The following is an 18,907-nucleotide window of genomic DNA, read 5'->3' as shown; positions in this document are numbered from 1 at the left end:
AGGCAACTTCATCAAGCATTGTGCTTATGAATTGACAGTTCATAATTGTGCTTAGCAATTTATATTCAATATTGTTGTTATTCTTGTGTTAATGCTTTCAATGAGATTCAAAGATGATTTGGACACAAACTCTTGAATCTTGAGCTAGAATAGCAATATATCTTAGGTTAACTTACTTGACATCTTTGTTAATCTTGCGATAATCACCATAATCAAGAGCTAAATGCTTTCGTATAACTTAACCAGGCTGGACACGGTCGATTAGGTTATCCGATCGACTTTGTTATCGTTTAAGGAATTTGGACACGAATGTTTAAACGATAACTTAGAAATAATTATATCACTTTGGACACGAAGGATAGTTTAGAAATGATTGTGATAATGTTGGTTATGAAGCTAGAATTCGTATTGATCATTAGGTTATGTGTGACGCTTGGTTAAGGAACGCTACTCCTAACAAGTTTCAATCCTTATTTATCTCAACTTTTACTTTTTGCAATTAGTTTAGCTAGATACATTTCAATTCAAACAAACAAGTACTCTTAATACTTTGAATGATAATCGATGTTAAACTGTCATTGATAACGCACTATTCCCTGTGGAGACGATACAAAAATACTTATCTTGTTTGATGCTAAGAAACGACTTTCATCAAAATGGCGCCGTTGCCGGGGATGGATTGAAAAGGAAGGATTCATTACACTTGTGATGTCTCAACAAAGTATTAAGATCCAACTTCCAAAACCAATCTTACTCAATGAAGAACTACCTTACTTCTCTCTATGAAAATATCTAAACTAAAACCTAAGAGAAGCTAAGAAAATATCAAGCTAAGATATGATAAGATAAGATTTTTACAAAGAATAGCAAGTGGGCTATTTATAGAATTCCCACTATGCTTGAGCTCGCCTCGCGAGCAGCATTACTCGCCATGGCGAGTTCTGATTCCTTCACCATTAAGATTCTGCCACGTCACCCTGGGAGGGTCAAACCGCCCTTACTCGCAACGGCGAGTAGCTCTGCTCGCCTCGCGAGCAAGGGGGTGCTCACGGCCTTTTGGCTTTGTTTTGAAGCTCGCCACTGCGAGCTGCTGTGCTCGCCTCGCGAGCAGTGTAGTACCTGCGGCCTTTTGCACTTTTCTTGGCTTTTTCATGCTTGCTTAGTGTCTTGAGGTTAAATCCTGCATAATTGGGTAAAGTAAGGCAATTAAAGCGTAATAAGGCAATTATCGCTTTTATCTCGGCTTTTCCTTAAATTTCTTGCAAAACAAGTAACAAAAGTGCTTAAAATATAACATGAAAATATCACTTCCTAGCACTTATCAGACATAAAAATACGTTTTCAGGTTTTCAAAAATATGAATGCCATGCAATACTTTGATTATGGATGCAAGACAGACAACTGGAGTCCATGGAACATGCCATGTCACTGGGGATTCAGATGGACATTGACAGGGTGGACAAACCAGGGGATAGAAAAAGGGTACAAGCTGTTCTTTGGATCGAACTAGCCACTTGACCAGGGAATACAAAGCAAGAGATAGGTGCAAGCTGTTCTTGGGATCGAACTTGGCACTTGACCGGAAACATAGACATATAGGCAGATACAAGTTGTTCTTTGGATCGAACTTGACACTTGATTGAAGATACCAATAGATAGGCAGGCACAAACTGTTCTTTGGATCGAACTGGCTGTTTGGCTGGAGATGTAGACAGAAGGGTAGAGACACACTGTTCTTTGGATCGAACTTGCTGCTGGATCATCACCTCATCATGTCGGTAGGTGCAAACTGTTCTTTTAGATCGAACTTGCCGTTTGACCGATAACAAAGCATAAGCTGGGTACAAACTGTTCTTTGGGTTGAACTTGTCGTTTGTCCGGAAATATAGGTATATAAGCAGGTACAAGTTGTTCTTTTTGATCGAACTAGCCACTTGACCAGTAACAAGATGTGTTGGCCTGTATTCGGAATTTTCTGCATAGTTTTTCCTCTCTTGATACATCATACCTCTGGATCTACCTTCTCCCTTGATTTCAAAAATTTGGCGAATCCTAGCATCATATTTAGGTTGCCATTTACAATACTTCTACAAAATTGCACCCAATTAACATGTTAGCAATTCAAAACTTTCAAGAGTCTTTAATTGTTCAGTAAATTACATGTAACTAATGAAAAAAAAAACACTTAGATAAAGTATTTCGTGCACTGTTTGTACTGATCTACACCAATATTATCTTAACTACCAAAAACTTACGTCAGCAAAGGCATTTTGTATCATTAAAACAAAATCGTTTAGCGAAATTTATGTTAAGAACCGACTGAACTGTATATAAAGCATTGTTAATATACATGCATCGATTATTTATGTATGGTGATGGCGTAGTTTGTGCATGCGATAATGATTGATTTATAGATACCTGTGGAGATGGTATAGTAGGTGTAACTTGAACAGCAATTCTCCCTTTACCAATTGAGTATCGGCCTCGAGAGGATAAAGTCCTTCCACCTCTGTTAGCACCTCTTCTAGACATCTAAAACAACAATTTGATTAACTACCTCTCAATAAACAAGTACAATTCCAAAACAAACTACCCACCTCCAAACTAATCATGAAGCTAATATATACTAAGGGGTAAAAACATAGTAGTAACCAAAATAGCTTTGGCAGTACAATTAAAACCAACTGAGCAAACAATTGCTTCAAACACTACCTCCCAAACCAAAAAGAAGGTGCTAACAGTACACCAGAAAAAATAAACCAAAGGCTACTATGAGAATTAAGCTCCCTTAGCCACTAACAGAAAGGGAAAAACAACACATAAGCTGCAGCAACAGCAGAAAACGCTGCTGATACGCTACTGCTAAACACCAAAACAGCGGTAAAAACAGCACAGAAACACAGCTGGATCGTGCCAAAAGTAGCGTGTAATTATCTTCTCGTTTTTTTATTGCTCTCATAACCAGTAGCCATAAAAACAACGACCTCTTTGCAACAAACCAACAAAGCTTACAATATAAAACAGTTCACAAAACTATTTGACAGCAATTGTATACACCAATAGGAAAATCAAGAAGGCACAATTACAAAATCACTCTAAATATATGAGTGTGCTAATGTAAGTTTAATTCTGTTTGCTTCTCCGTTAAATATGTAATTTCAATAAAGCCCTATGATTTTGTACCTATATGATTTTGCACCAATAAGAATGGCTAATAATAATTAGGGGTTTTCAGCACCATAATGAATATTTACATTCAATACTAATATGCTATCAAACATTGCAAAACACAATAAAAAAAAATGCACAAAATTACATTAAAAAGTAAAGTTTCTCGTGATAAAATTATCATCAATTTTAAAGATCCAACTTTCATAGCCTAACACATAGTAAGCTTTATTCAAATTCACACATACACGTACCTCTAGTGCTAATGCTGCAAGGATGTAAGAAAATAGTTTGATTGTAAATAACAACAAATCACTTTCCGAAGACTTTTATAAGGTAGGCTGCAACCAAAAAATTGTGTGTGAAATAGACTTGAAAAGTGATGAGAGCTACAAACTATACATGTGTACATTAAAATATACAAACTAAACAAATCATAAAGCAAAGAACCATTCACAAAACCTCAGAACAATAAAAACTAAAACCAATGAAATCAAACAAAGTTTCAGAGATGTGAAAACAAAAATAAGCAAATAAAATGGACATCAAACATAACATAGATATAGTTTTAAAAGCTGTCATTTCGAAGCTTCAGTATATGCATGAGATGTCGATCCTCCTCTGTAAATTAAACATGTAAATCAAATCTGTAGCCAATCAAACTGGAAATTGAAATAGTATAGCCAATATGGAATAGGAACCATTACATTTATCGAGAATGAAACAAAGCAACAATTAGGATTCCAATCAATCAATATCATCTTTTTTTGGTTCCAATCAACAATTAGGGTTCCAATCAACCATTAAATTTAAAGAAACCAAGAATATTCTAGTCTTACAACTTGGCACTAGGAGGTCTTCTTGGAACTTCAGGTTCAAATTCAACAGGCAAACCAAGAAAACCACGAAAACGATCAAAAGATTGAAAAACACTCGAATGAAGAGAAGAGAAGCAAACCTTGAAGAGCTTGAGACCTGAAGAGATTGAAAACGTGAATGAAGAGTTTGAGAATGTTCTTGGAAGATATTGATTGATTAGCTTCAGAAATTGATTTTATTAGGGTTGTGAAAGAGGGGAAAGTTTTTTTTGACTGATGAAATAGGAAAGGCGCACACACGATGAAAATTCGAAGTGAGAGAAGAGGGATATGAAATTTTCCAAATTAAAACCCTCAAATATTAACCGTCCGAAATCCGTCTCAAAATTTCACACGGATTTGGGACGGATTTGTTTTTTTAAGAAAATCCGTGCGAAATTCGTGGGAACAAACCTTGTTTGAACATGTCATAAATATTTCAGACGATTTTGGGACGGATTTGGGACGAAAATTTCGCTCCGTTGAAACTGTCCCAAATCCGTCCGAAAAAATCAGACAAAAAGGCTTCCGTCCGAAAATTCCGTCTGAAAACACAGTTTTTTTAGTAGTGGTTTCTGTGTAGCAGAGTCGTGCTTTTGTTAGGATCGGCTGATTTTGTGTTTTTGTGGGTGTGTGGATTAGTTGTTGTCACTTTGTTTTTCGGCTTTTCGCGAGCATTTGTGCGTCTTGCACAGTCTCGTCATCAATAATATTTGATGTTTCTAAAAAAAAGCATAAAAAGTTTGGAGTTGAAAATTTGTTTATCAATTGTCTAGGACAAACTATATCAAAGATACATTGATACAAAGTGTGCTGCATAAATAACCAATAAAATGGTATTGAAAAGGACACTTGAGTAGTTAAGCCCTCCGCAAATTCATCTTAAGTACACACAGTCATTTCCAATAAGATAATATTGAAAAGGCAAACCACATTTAATCATGTAGTGGAAGCATGTATTCAAATTTTTTTTCTAAATCATAGACATAAAATGGATGACAACACAAAGATGTCCTTAAGTTGCCTATCATGCATATGCTATTTTAAGGTCATTCACAAATTGATACTAAAAAAATAGTTTGAGATATTAGAGAATAATGTGATGCAAATCATGCATCACATAAGTAAATCAAAAAATAAGAAAAGCGGGAAGAAATTAATCAGTTTGAGATATCACTTACTTAAAATTGAAATATTTAATGAAATTCTCAATGAGCATGTTCTTCAAGATAGCATTGTGTAGAAAGTAAATGAATCAAATTATGAAGTAACCAAAAAGTTTCACATCTCATGGAACAAATAGCTTCAACAAATTTGGAACGTAAATGGTAACACATTTGGCTATTATATATACCTTAAAATGATGTCAAATGTACCAAATCAATAGAATATAAAGAATAACCCCATCACTCCAAAACTCAGTAGTTGGTTATGCATACTTGTCATTATCAATTAAGACAAAGTTAGGAATTTAAAACTAATGAGAAAATGCAAATCATTTCCAAAACACAGCATATATAATAGGAAAAATCACTACAAATAGAACTTACCATCCAGATTCATTATAACATACTTCAAACTTGTCTCCCTTTTCATCAATCCACCATGAGATCCTATAAACACTAACAATTTTCTTGTGTCAACAAATTATTCTAAGCAAGAAAATTTAGTTAGAAAAAAAATTCGAAATTCTAGATAGCTTACCTTTCCCTTAAATATTTTACAGTGGCAAAGTAAATTGGTGCATCCATCTTTAGAATTAGATACTGAAAACACGATTTTTGATTCGGATAATGCACAATGTAATTGGCGCTGCAACAAACAAAAGCATCTGAAGTACAAATATCACAACCTAAATATGCTTAAGAAAACACATTAATTTCATAAATTTGTATATCAGACTCAAAAGTGGGAGAACAAAGAGCTTACAGATGCATACAACCATGACTAAGTCAATTTCAACACTGCCAAAAACAACGCCAATATATGCACCAACGTAGTGGAAGCATGACTATATCAAAGATACATTGATACCAAGTGTGCTGCATAAATAACCAATAAAATGGTATTGAAAAGGACACTTGAGTAGTTTTGATAGCAAAGAGCAAAATCTTAATAAAAAATCAAATTTTATTAAGATTTTTATTGGGGTAGAGAACTGTTGCAATAAACATCTAACTAAACAACATTCATACCACAATCTTAATCATTAAAATCAATTCATAAGAAAAATGTCCAATTTATAAGTTTTTTTCATGATAAAAAATTGGCTAATGACAAAATAAATAAAATTTTAAAGCGTGTCCATACTCTTTTATAGAGGCATGGGTTGCAATCTTTTTTTCTAAAATCAATTTGTATATCAATAAAACAAATTCTATACTCGAATATGATTTAAAATGCCAACTCAAACAGCAAAAATCACTTTTACAAACCTTGCACAACATCACATATTACTTACTTGACATAAAATCTGACTGCTATAAACTCAACAAAAAACACAGCTTGCGTCAAACAAAACGCAAAAAGAAATAGTTCTTATCGCACAAACCTCATCTGGATGGTACTCGACATGATAGGTACACCACTTAAGCCTCAAGAGATACTTATAAGCCATATTTGTTATGTCATTTACATTCCCATAGTGCAACATCTGTGAAAGCATGATTCAGACAAAATACATTAGAAACAAATAACAAAACCATGTATGATAGATACACGAACCAGCAAAACGAAACAGAAAATGCTAACTAAAAAAAGAGCTTGTCAGCTTTTGAGAATGATACTTAATTCAATATCATTCTCTGCAAATTAGCTTAATTTTGTTAATCTGATAGTGTCAATGGCTAAATGGCACATGCATGATCTCCTTTACTCATCTATAATGCTTTTCAAGAAAAATCTAGAATGATAAAATGTCTTAAAGAATTAAACATAGTTGAAGGTAAGGAAAATTAACAAATTCTAAATGAAATAAAATAGAATAGTAAGCTATATACATAGGCAATGTATACATGATATATCAATTGCACAATGGTGCAATGCAACTTTAGAAGCTACGCAGTTTAACATGTTATAGTTTTTAGACAAAATCAATGATCAGTCTAATCCATAACTCAAGAATGATGCATTAAGTAGTTAAATACACATAATTCTCAAACAGAAAAAATGTCAAATTCAGCAACAACTATTAACAGTCACACCCTTGAATATTTGGTTTTAGAGTTATAGGCTTGCTTTTGACTCTAACAGATGGGATAATTTGCTTATACAGTATATTATACTGAAAAGAAATAAAGGTGGACATATAACTTAAGGCAAAACAGACAGATTCATTATATTCTATTGAAATAAGGAACAATCTTGCACATTGGTAATAAAAACATAAAACAAAAATACTTCTTTAAACCATTGTTGATAAATCTGAGCTTACTAACGAAAACAACTTAAAATCATATAACCGAAATACATAGAAATAACCCAACTTAAAAACAATTTTCAAATAAAAAAAAATTCAACTCAAAAACCAATTTCACGATAGAATTCAAGGTAAACAATTTCATTTTTGCCAACCATCAGAGCACCCAACTTGATATGTGCAGCTTCACAAATTCTGTGCACAACTATCTTCCGTTTCCACTTGCCGGCAATTTTCATGTGATGGTACGATATAGATCCAAAAAAAAAAAAAATGCTGTTACGGCAGTTAGGGAAGAAGCGGAGGAGTAAGGAGTAATAGATTGAAAAGCGTGGTTGGGAAATTCAATCAGCTTATACAACATGTATATCAAAAGGTCTGTTACTCAAGTCATCATCAAAAATTGGTATTTGATATTGAAAGTAGCGGCAACGCAAATCGGCCACAAACAATTGCAGAACTCTTAAAAACTTGGTGTTTATTCCTATTCAACTTGGTACCAGTTCTATGGTGATTCTAATCATTTTTAATAAGAATGCAAAATATGCTGAATTTCAGTTCAAAACAATCAAATTATGATACAATAAATTCAAGAACAATGATCACAAAAATACCACAAATGAATGAATCCAAGTTATCAAATTCATACCATTATTTTCAACCTCTTGCTTGGATGAACGGTGTTCTTGATCAGCATCAACAGATTCCTCAATTTTAGCTTCTTTGACCTTCCTATCCTTCTCCTTCTCTTTCACCATGTTATCCTTCCTTGGAAAGCAATATGAAAAGGAACTTCAGTTCCACTATTAAACTCAACAACAAACAGCCACCTACGTTACCATGAAAAAGTACATCAACCAAAAATCATGATTCAGATATAACAAAACACAAAATCTCTAACTGATAGATATCAACATAGCTTAGAGTAGGGAATTGCAGAGAAAATCAATTAAGAAAAATTGAAACTACAAAAGGAATGAGAAAGATGAGGCAAATAGAATAACGCAAAAATGATCGAGGTCGAAAGATTAATAGATAGAGATTAAAATTTGATGAAAGGCATCACATTAAGAAAAATAACGTGATTTTGATTTGTTGCATATCTGAGTTGTTGGGTTTTGGGATTAGTATTAGCGGATTAGAGGAGGGAAAATAGGGAAAAATTGTTAGGCTTTTGGAGTGAACTTTGGTTCATTGTATGGGGTCTCAAAATAGGTCAGGGGTAATACAGTAAAAGTTAGCTTAGGTTTTAGGTTAAAATTAGGGCTAAAATAATCACCCGGTTAACTTTTATATATAATAAGAAGATAATTAAATCTAATTTCTTAATTAAAAAAAGAATATTTGATTTTTGGCAAAATTACACTAATAGTCCTTTAACTTAATTTCAGGTAACGCTTTGGTCCTTTATCTTATTTTTTTCCCATTTCAATCCTTTATCTTTTTAAATGTTAACACTATTATCCTTTTTCAAAAAATAAAAAATAAAAACCCAGCAAATTCATAACAAAAATAAGTTGTTCATCAATAAACCCATATCTTCATCAACAAAAGCCAAAAACCCAGATATTTTTAAAAATCCAAGAGAAAAAAAAAATGCAATCCATCTTCACTCTTTGTTTCACATAAACTTACTTTCTTCTATATTCAATATTCAAGAACAAGTACCTAACATAGATTAGATTAATACACAGCACAAGCACAATGTCTGTTTCAATTTATATATGTATGTATGTTATGCTATAGTTTGATTGATTTTTGAATTAAATTAATTCGGTGAGGAGTTGAAGGTGGGAAAGGGAAGCTGTGGTTCATTCTCAGTCACTCGCGCTCTCAACAACTACTATCATTTTTTTTTCTTATCTGATTATCAATTGATTTTCTCCTGTCTTACAAGTTAAAATCCATTTTTGCCACAAAGCAACAATAGATATGAATAAGTGTTGGAGGATAGGTGCATTTAGCGCACAAAACCAACACTCCAAGACCATTAGGCATTCAAAACCCAAAAGCAACAATAAGCTCCAAATTTGTAATCCAGATATCTCTCTCTCCCACAAAGGCAAAGTGGCAGTAAGACAAAGTGACGATAAGAGTTTGAGTTTGTTTAATTGAGAGAAGTGGGTTGATAGATGGTGGTGAGGTAGGTGTGGAAGAGCTGAATTGGTGTAGGTTGTACAAGAGGTTGGGATTGTGATTCATTTTCTGCAGCACAAATCTGATATAGAAAAACAGAAATGGTGACGGGGATTTTATGAAGATATGTGTTTCTGGGTTTTATTAAGAAGATATGAGAAAAATTGATTTTTGTTATGAATTTGCTGGGTTTTTGTAAAAAAAGGATAATAGTGTTGACATTTAAAAAGATAAAGGATTTAAATGGGAAAAAAATAAGATAAAGGACCAAAGCGTTACCTGAAATTAAGTTATGGGACTATTAGTATAATTTTGCCTTGATTTTTTTTACAGGGGTAAGAAAACCCTAGGTTGTCCCCTAAAAAAAACCCTAGGTTGTATTATGCACATTTTTACACAAAATGAGCCGAAGCTTATAATTAACACCAATGACAAAATCATTGAAAAACTTTATTTTCACGACTAATGGCGTAGTACATGAGCTGAATTCACCAATAAAAAAGAGGGTACATGAAGGTTTAAAGTTGGAAACTAGTAATGTTACAAAATACAGAGTTAAATACTTAGAGCCAGGGAGAATTATAAATGGGAGTAACAACTGATTTAACTTGTAGATACTTGTGAAGGGCTTCTAATCCATAATCTCTTCCAAATCCACTCATCTTATATCCTCCAAAAGGAATATCATCTCCAAAAGCAAAATAACAGTTTATCCAAATTGTGCCTGCACGAATGGATCTTGACACTGTGTTTGCAATATCCAAATTTTTTGTCACAATACCTGCTGCTAGCCCATATCTTGTATTGTTAGCACTCTTAATTGCTTCCTCAATAGTCCTGTTATTCACATTTCATATCATAAATTTGTTTGAGATTAAAATAAAAATAATTTTGAATTTTAAATGTCATTTTAGAGATTTTTATGAAAAATAAAATTTGATTTGTTTTTGTTTATAATTGTAATTTTTTTTTAATATTCTCTCATCTAGTACACTTATTAAAGAAAATATGCAAGGAATCATTTATTTGAAGCTACTGAAAATAGATTTACATTTTAATCAGAGAAACCATTATTCTAGATTTTAATTAATTTAAAAATACTGAACAAAGACAATTTAAAATAGTAAAAATAATTTTGTTAGTTAAAAAAGTTATTTTTTAGTTTGTATATACACAATTTACAATATAACAAATAAAATAACAAAGAAATAAAAAAAAAAACTTACTTAAACTTCTTCAGTGCCATCACAGGACCAAATATTTCATCCTGTGCTATAACCATATCATCCTAAACAAGTAGTCAAACAATTTGTAAAGAGTAGAGCAATGGTTATTAATTATGCCTAACATACCAAAATTGATTGTGGACTTGTTATTCACCTTTATATTGGAGAAAATTGTTGGCTCAATGTAGTATCCTTTGTTTCCCACTGTTTTACCCCCAGTCAAAAGGGTAGCTCCTTCTCTCTTCCCATGCTCTATATATGAAAGAACTTTTTCAAATTGTTTCTTGTCAACCTACATTAATGTACACAAGATTGTAACCCAAAATATGAGGATGCAACGTCCATTTTTATAAACACCTTTTGAATCTATTTTTATACATTAGAAAAAGTTTCTAGTGTAACTAATTTGTATGTTTTGTATATGATTATTACTAAATTATTTTTGGTACATAATTGTATTCAATATCAATTTTTCATCTTCTAAGAAAATTAGTGCTAGTATTTTTTTGTGGACTTGTTATTCACCTTTATACTAAATTATTTTTTGTACATAATTTAAAAATCATTGTGCCACTGGTTTTCTTACTTGAGGTCCTTGCTGAACTTTAGGATCAAATGGGTCTCCAATGACCCAAGTTTTTGCCTTTTCTACCAATTTTTTCTCAAATTCATCATAGATGCCTTCCTGAACAAACACACGTGAACTTGCAACACACACTTCTCCCTGTGGTCAGAAAAAGGAAAAATGAAAGGTTGACATTTGTCACATAAAACCAAATTAAAATGTTTAAAAAGAAAGTATCTCATAAAGCAATATCACCTTGTTAAATAGGATGCCTAATAGAGCAAGTTCAGTTGCTTTTTCAATATCAGCATCATCAAATATTATGAGGGGTGACTTGCCTCCTAATTCAAGTGAAACATGTTTCAAGTTACTCTTAGCTGCAGCTTGCATTATCTCACGCCCAGTTTGTGTTGAACCAGTAAAGCTAACCTAAACATACATAAAAAAATTAAAGCAATATTATATATTCAACATCATGGTCCAAATTGGATTTTAAAAAAAGATGATTCAGGTTATGACACCAATGTTTTGATGTCCCAGTCTCCCAGAGACGAGTGACATCAATTAAGGACACATCAAGTGCATTTGACTATGATTCTCCACAACATAAAAAATCGTGATGTGACTGTTACCACAATTTAAAATCTCACTTACCGCATCAATGTTCATGTGTGAGCTCACTGCAGCACCAGCAGTAGCTCCGAATCCGGGTACTACATTGATCACTCCATCTGGAATTCCAGCCTACAAGAAGGAAAGAAACAACGAAAACACAATCATCTTGTGCTCAAGTAACATGTGATGTGCCCAACGGTGAAGCTAGCAACTTTTTTACGAGAAGGCCAAATATAAAAAGTTTATTTTTATTTTTTATTGTAAGCAACTAAGTAATTTGCAAGAAATTTATTCTCTATTTTATGTTTGAATCTTGTATTGACAATTTTCATTGTTAACAAAACTCTCTTTGTAGTTACTAAAATGACCTAAACTATAAAAAAATAAGATGAAATAAATCTATCAAGCTAACTTAAATACACTTATTTGAGGTAGCTAAATATATTGGGGTTGCTAAATATAAATTTTACTTATTCAAATAAAACAAAAAAATTTGGGGTAGCCAATGCTACCCCATAGTTGTTACTTAGCTTCACCCCTGGATCATGTATCCAACACTTCAAATTGAAAGTGTGTCCAGTCTTTACATTCAATTATTTCATTTTTTAAAATTATTAACAGTATCGATGTGTGAGTGTCAGTGTTGTATTTGATGTTTGTGTCAATGCTAAGTAGAAATTAATGATTTACCGAATCATACCAATTTAGCTAGATGAGCATAATACAAAGCAGAGAGAGGTGTTTGCTCGGCAGGTTTGACGACCATGGTGCACCCAGCAGCTAAACAAGGGCTAACCTTGACAAAGAACAGGGAAGTGGGAAAGTTCCAAGGAATAATGTGTCCAACAACACCAATTGGTTCCATCAGTGTATAAGCATGGAACTCTCTTGCAACTTTTAATACCTCTCCATGAATTTTATCAGCTGCACCTGCATAGTAACGTAGTGTATTTGCTGCTGAGGGAATGTCAAGAGCCTTACACATATGGTACAACTTTCCTGCATCAATGGCATCAAGTGCTGCTAGCTCTTCTATGTTTTCATCAATTAGGTCCGCAAATTTCATCATAAGTTTTGCTCTTTCCTGGTCATCATATCATATATATGACTTATCAATTTAATATGCTGCTAAATAAGACGAAAGTAACATAAGATTTTTTTTTTTTTTCTTTCTCTAGGAATCAATTAAATACATGATTGTTTTTTCTCTGGAAATTTTTCTTTTATGAATGAAATTCATTATAGGGAGTAGAAGGGTGCATCAACCCTTAAACAGAAATTTCTTCATTGCAATATTGGCCCCCTGAATACTAGCGATTGCGCAATACCGACCCTCTATTTTTGAGTGATTTTGACCTTTTATATTTTTCTCATTTGTGATTTGGTAGTTTCCTCTCAATTTCCTCAAAAATTTACATTAAGTGACATCATTATTGACCTAGAACCCAACTTTTATAGTCGGTGTAATTTTTCTTCACAGTTAAAAATATAAAATGCCAAAAACTAGCATGTATATGTGAGAGATAATGTAATCTCTAATTAGAGTTTTGAACTTTTTCAGCTGCATTTGCCGTCTTTAGTTTGTTATTTTCAAAGAAAAGTCACATTGGATATGAGAGATGAATGTTACGTCAATAAATAATCATGATCGCTATATGGTAAAAAAAAAACATGAATGTCACACGATATATGAGGATAGTTGTGTTATATTTTTAAGATAATTAAAAGTAAAAACAAATTACAATCTAAAGCCTATCTCACGGTTTATATCTATTCGTTGTTTTTCGTAAGTCAACTCTCATACTAACAAGTTTTTCCCATAAATAATTCCACATAAGTTTGAAACAAACTAAAAGTAAAAACAAATTACAATCTAAAGCCTATCTCACAGTTTATATCTATTCGTTGTTTTTCGTAAGTTGAACTCTCATACTAACAAGTTTTTCCCATAAATAATTCCACGTAAGTTTGAAAGAAAATCTCGACGAGACTACCAAATCACAAAGAGAAAAATTATAAAGGGTCATAATAATCAAAGATAAAGTGGGTTCCAAAAAAATAATCACAGACAAATTAAAGATGAAATAAAATACTTTGGACAAATCTTCATAATCGATAGAGGTTAAAAATTTGTTAATTAAGTGTTCAAAATTTGTTAAAAATACAAATAGAGGTTGAAAATTAGTTTGATACTAAGGATTTTATATGAATCCTCTGTCACCAGGGCAGTGCAAGCTCTAAATTTTATATGTTTTATATAATTAAATTAACCTAGAAAGTTATTTAAAATATCAAACAAATAAATTAAAAATTATTATTTTAATTTATCAAAAAAAAAATTCAAACTCTTTTTGACAAAGAAAAATTATAAACTTAAGTTAGTTTTGATAAATAGACCATTTATTAATAAATAAATAAATAAATAAGGGTCTTGTTAACAAGCATTGTTTAATAAACCCACAAAATGAAATTTTATCTTGAAAATATAAATCAAACACACGTAAAAGTGATAATTACACAATTTTTAATATAAAAGTGTCACTTTTATATTAAGTTACTACTCTTATATTCTTAAACATTAATGCTTTAAAGGCACTTGTTAGTATATTCCAATAAATAAATATGAGTTTTTACTATAAATCAAGTATGATATAAACTGCTGTGATTTAAGACTTTGACATCGTTATGTTCTCAATAATTATTCTTGTCCATTTATACGTAATGCATAGATGGCTAGTGATGATTAATTTACAAACAACTTGATGAAGAACTCTGTCGCCATGTATAGTAGTAGATCATGTAAAGTCGAGAAATTAGTCTTTGTTGCGCGCGATATCCGTTTCACGCCAAACAAGCATAATAATATGCAATTTAAGGTTTCTCGTGTTACTTTTTCTTTTAATCACTCTTTTTCAAATAGGAAAGTTTTAATTATTCGCGATTACTTCTTCCCTATCTTGAGAGATTAACCTTCCATAATTAGTATTTTTCGGATTTAGATCATCTTCTTATCTTTTTTTATACATCTCTCTCCTCATTCTCCATCTATTTCTTAATCTCTCTCTTAATGAAGTGAGAGAGTGAGATGAAGAGAGATAAAGAGTTAAGAGAGAAATAGAGAGAAAAACAAAGGAGATGATCCAATTTAATTTATTTTGTTAGGGATTCAATTTCATATATTTTCATTCTACGACTCCGTGTCTGCATGAGAGAAAAAGTACATTTTGACATGAAAAATTGATGAGGAAAATGAAGGTGATGTGATGATAGATGAGTGATGAAAAATGAGGGTATTTGAGAGAGTTTATGCACCTATTAAACTTACCCAATGACGTGATTTTGCAAATGGAATTAAAGAGATTGAGATGAGTGGAGGAAGTTTTAGAAACAAAAGGACAAATAGTTGGTGGGTGAAAATGATGTGATTTAAAAATATGGATTTGTGTGGATATAGGGGAACTCAAAGATTGAGTTGAGATTAGATTTAGATTTGATGGTTCAAATGGGTTTGTAGAAAGGGGAGGGTTTGTTGGTGTTATGTAGAAAGGAACCAAAGGAAAAGGGGGAAGAGGAAGCATATTTTGAAGATGGAATAGAAGATGAAGCCATGGTTAAGATGAAGCATAATTCCTATAAATGCGCTTGGTTGAGAAATATAGTGACATTTTTTTTCTATCAAGTAGTCTATTGGATATAAATTAATCCCTTAAGATAAATAAATGAGGAATTTAGGGTTTAAAATTCAACCCTAATATATCGCAATGTCCATGCCAACATATTCACACGATTATAATGACATTTTTTAGTTAACTATACAATAAAATTTGTTACGTTTTAATATATATAGCCAATAAAACGTTTGAATTTGTACCATAAAAATAAAAAATTATACATTTTACTCGATCATTCAACTTTTATAAGTTTGGCGTGAACATGATATATTGAAATATGGTCATCCACCTACATGAGTAGTTCTTTTATTTTTTTTACTAATACATTGTAGAGTCTAAAATATTCCACAATTTAAGTCTTTTAAATTCATTATGAGATTAATTATCGAGTCTACAACCAAATATCAATTTTTTTACATACATAAGTACACTTCTTTATTCATTTTTAAGAAAAAATATTTTCATTCAAGGAGCGTGCCAATTGTGATTATTGGGGAGGAAATAGTAGTGAAGCCAAGAATGCTTAAGCAAATCAATATTAGAGACTTCCTCCTCATAGTCTAGAGGAAGGATGCACGATGAGTGAAAATCAAAAGAAGCAAATATATGTGGTCAAGTTGTACCTGTAAAGAAAGATGTGGTTAAGTTTAAGGTTGGATATGCTCCAAGTACATGCACACCCTTTATATTTGACATTGAAAGATTTGTATAGAGGATCAAGTTTTGCTTTGAAGTCATGATTTTTTTCTTTTTGTGATGGCCGGAGTTTAAACCCCGGACTTTACATATATTATACATTGTCTCTGCCAACTGAGTTAAGCTTGCAAGGACTTTGAAGTCGTGATTTACCAATATAGTTTTATGTTTTTGTTTTGTTGTTGATTACCGGCTTAAGATTCTCATTATGAATTATCCAACTTTCTTGTCTAAAATAATTCATTTAATATCAAAATATAAAAAGAGAGGAAGGAAAAATAACATACAGCACCGGGCAGGCGGGGCCAAGGACCAAAGTCAAATGCATTACGTGCTGCCTTTACAGCAACATCAATGTCTTCTTTGGTTCCTTCGCTAATCCTTGCTATAACCTCTCCTGTTCTTGGATCTATTGTTTCAAATGTCTTACCTGTTTTCTCAAACAAAGCAACAAACAAAAGCACATAAATAAGAGTTTTTTATTTTTATTTAACCCTTTGACTCCTATGAGAAAAGCGTCAAAATAATTCAGAATTCAACGGGAGTTAAATAAAGTTAGCCAAAAATTATTTCATCAATAAATCAAACTCTGTTCTTCAACGATTTGTTATTTAATAAAACTCATTAAACACTTAAGTTCAATCATTTGCTTTGTAAAATAAAATAAAACTTACCTTTGTTGTTAATATGTCAAAGTTAATTCTGCCATAACTTTCTCACGTCCCGCAAATATCAAGAAATTAAAAGAGTAGTGATATTTTGACATCCATTTGATGACAACTTTGTTGACAACCTTGTTTTTCTCACTTCTTATTGGTCAAAAACAATGGGGAGAGAAAAAGGAAGAGAGAGGATAACAACATCATGTGAGTATGAGAGAGAAAGTTGTCCAAAAGTTGTCAAAAAGTGGTTGTCAAAATATCATTTCTCAAATTAAAAATTGACATACTATGTTCAAAAACAATCTGCCATATCTAATTTTTCTTTTTTGAAAAAGATTAAAAAATATTGAACATTTAGCAAATTAATTTTGTTGTAATTTTTAAAAGAGCAATGCTATATCTCTAGAAAAATAACATCAAGAATTCTTCAAGAATAAAGAGTAGCCAATCACAATGCAATATTTGCCACAATTCAAGGAGGTGTGGCTGGAAAATAGGAAGTGGGCAAATAAATCATCCAATTAAAATTTACCAACTGTGTCTTGAAAAATTCTTGAAGCTATTTTTTTTTGAGAAGTAGCATTTTCCTTTTTAAAAATAATAATAACATGATGGTTATAGTTTGTAAAAAAAAAAAAAACATGATGGTTATAGCATGACTGATGTGTCAGTGTTATTATTACCATATTTGTTGAGGCTACTATTTATTAATCAAGTTAAATAAAAACGTAAAACGTTGTTCTTTATAGATAGAATCATGTCAATTTGTGAAGAAAATTACAGAAAAAGAGAAGGAGCAGAGAAAGCTAGAAAAAAAAAAATTAGCAATATTGTGAACAAAATAAATGGAAATATATTATTATAGTATTGACCTGAAACCGAATCCACAAAATCTCCATCGATGAAAAGCTTGGTGAACTTGATGGTGGGTTCGCCATTAACTGGGCCATTCATCTTTGTGTTTGGTGGGGTTGACTTAAGTGATCGATGAAATGAAAGAAAAGAGTGCAGTCTGAGAATTGAGTTGTTATAGAAATGGAAGCCGTCATTATTATATGTTTAATTACGACATTATTGAGGAAAATGAAAGCATTTTATATGTTTAGTCCATAAAAACAATATTATCATTGCAATTGCACTCCTTGTGTATTTTTTATATTTAAAGTATTTGTTATTGTTCGAATTTACCATCGTTGTTATACGATTTCTTTCATACATCACTCTCATATATCCTACAATAAGATAAATTTATCACGGAGTAATTAGCCAAAGACCCCCCCCCCCCCCCCCCCCCGAAATTGCAAGGTGAATCAAATACCCCCCTGTAGTTAACGAAACATCAATTACCCCCCCGAAATTGTCTAGCGTCTGTCAATTACCCCCCTCCGTTAATTTCCTCCATCCAAAATGCTGATGTGGCCGTTAACTGCCACGTGGCACTGCCACATGGTCAGAAAAGTCATGCCACGTCATAGGGGGGTAATTGACTATATTTGATTTTTTTTTTTTTTGAAAAAAATCTGATTTTTTTTTTAAATTGAAACTGCATTTTCGGGGGGGTTTTTGGCTACAGGGAGGTATTTGATTGTGTGGCAGGTTTTGAAATTGAAAACAATGATTTGATTTTGTTCAACAAATCAAAGATTTCAGGTAACAATCTAACATAACCCACCCTAAGGAAGGATCTAAACTACTAGGAACTCACAAAGATTCTCTTAAAGCTTCAACTCCTTCTCCTTTCTCCCACAATTGCTTCTAAACACCAATTTAAGTCATCATCAACATCACACTAAACATGCATTCACTTCTGAGCTTAATTTGAACACAATTTCAGAAATGGTGAAGTTGATGGTGTGTTTCGATTTGGACAGAAGAGGGGGAATTGAAGCTTGC

General features: G+C 32.2%; 2 protein-coding genes across 17 annotated transcripts; both read right to left on the bottom strand.

The window, feature by feature from the left end:
• Positions 1-1,947: 1,947 nt before the first annotated feature.
• On the bottom strand, positions 1,948-8,370 carry LOC146934577 (sulfate transporter 3.2-like). Of its 16 annotated transcripts, none has more exons than XR_015007816.1 (8): positions 8,093-8,370; positions 6,577-6,678; positions 5,730-6,067; positions 5,576-5,647; positions 5,380-5,463; positions 3,423-3,509; positions 2,419-2,532; positions 1,955-2,087 (listed from the first exon to the last, which is right to left on the bottom strand). XR_015007816.1 is itself a non-coding variant. In XM_085706478.1 (6 exons), exons 3-6 carry the CDS (start codon positions 5,968-5,970, stop codon positions 4,083-4,085), a joined length of 276 nt encoding a protein of 91 aa, XP_085562604.1. In that variant the 5' UTR covers positions 5,971-6,067; positions 6,577-6,678; positions 8,093-8,335; the 3' UTR covers positions 3,772-4,082. The 16 variants fall into 16 exon arrangements, 2 of the variants coding, with proteins under 2 accessions (XP_085562604.1, XP_085562605.1); XR_015007815.1 differs by having other exon boundaries at positions 5,576-5,638; XR_015007819.1 differs by having other exon boundaries at positions 2,419-2,524; positions 5,576-5,638.
• A 1,628-nt stretch (positions 8,371-9,998) lies between these two features.
• Positions 9,999-18,003, bottom strand: LOC146934576 (aldehyde dehydrogenase family 2 member C4-like). The gene is made up of 9 exons (XM_085706477.1): positions 17,887-18,003; positions 16,640-16,782; positions 12,686-13,069; positions 12,025-12,114; positions 11,626-11,799; positions 11,392-11,529; positions 10,960-11,097; positions 10,806-10,867; positions 9,999-10,416 (listed from the first exon to the last, which is right to left on the bottom strand). Exons 1-9 carry the CDS (start codon positions 17,966-17,968, stop codon positions 10,143-10,145), a joined length of 1,485 nt encoding a protein of 494 aa, XP_085562603.1. The 5' UTR covers positions 17,969-18,003; the 3' UTR covers positions 9,999-10,142.
• Between the last annotated feature and the right edge of the window lie 904 nt (positions 18,004-18,907).

The sequence above is a fragment of the Medicago sativa genome, chromosome 4 (assembly GCF_051527215.1).
Source record: "Medicago sativa cultivar Bolivia chromosome 4, Bolivia_mono, whole genome shotgun sequence".
Classification (NCBI taxonomy): domain Eukaryota; kingdom Viridiplantae; phylum Streptophyta; class Magnoliopsida; order Fabales; family Fabaceae; genus Medicago; species Medicago sativa.
This window is presented reverse-complemented; position numbering and strand designations above follow the sequence as displayed.

What these genes read in the sequence shown, in the direction of transcription:
- LOC146934577 (XM_085706478.1), bottom strand. An exon ending in GTAAAATATTTAAGGGAAAG is followed by an intron (nt 5,648 to 5,729) that starts GTAAGCTATCTA and finishes GAAAATTGTTAG; the next exon opens with TGTTTATAGGATCTCATGGT. An exon ending in TGTTATAATGAATCTGGATG is followed by an intron (nt 4,144 to 5,575) that starts GTAAGTTCTATT and finishes CAATCTCTTCAG; the next exon opens with GTCTCAAGCTCTTCAAGGTT.
- LOC146934576 (XM_085706477.1), bottom strand. Translation starts at nt 17,968, where the DNA reads ATGAATGGCCCAGTTAATGGCGAACCCACCATCAAGTTCACCAAGCTT. An exon ending in GGCCCCGCCTGCCCGGTGCT is followed by an intron (nt 13,070 to 16,639) that starts GTATGTTATTTT and finishes TATGATGACCAG; the next exon opens with GAAAGAGCAAAACTTATGAT. An exon ending in CAATTTTCTCCAATATAAAG is followed by an intron (nt 10,868 to 10,959) that starts GTGAATAACAAG and finishes CTACTTGTTTAG; the next exon opens with GATGATATGGTTATAGCACA.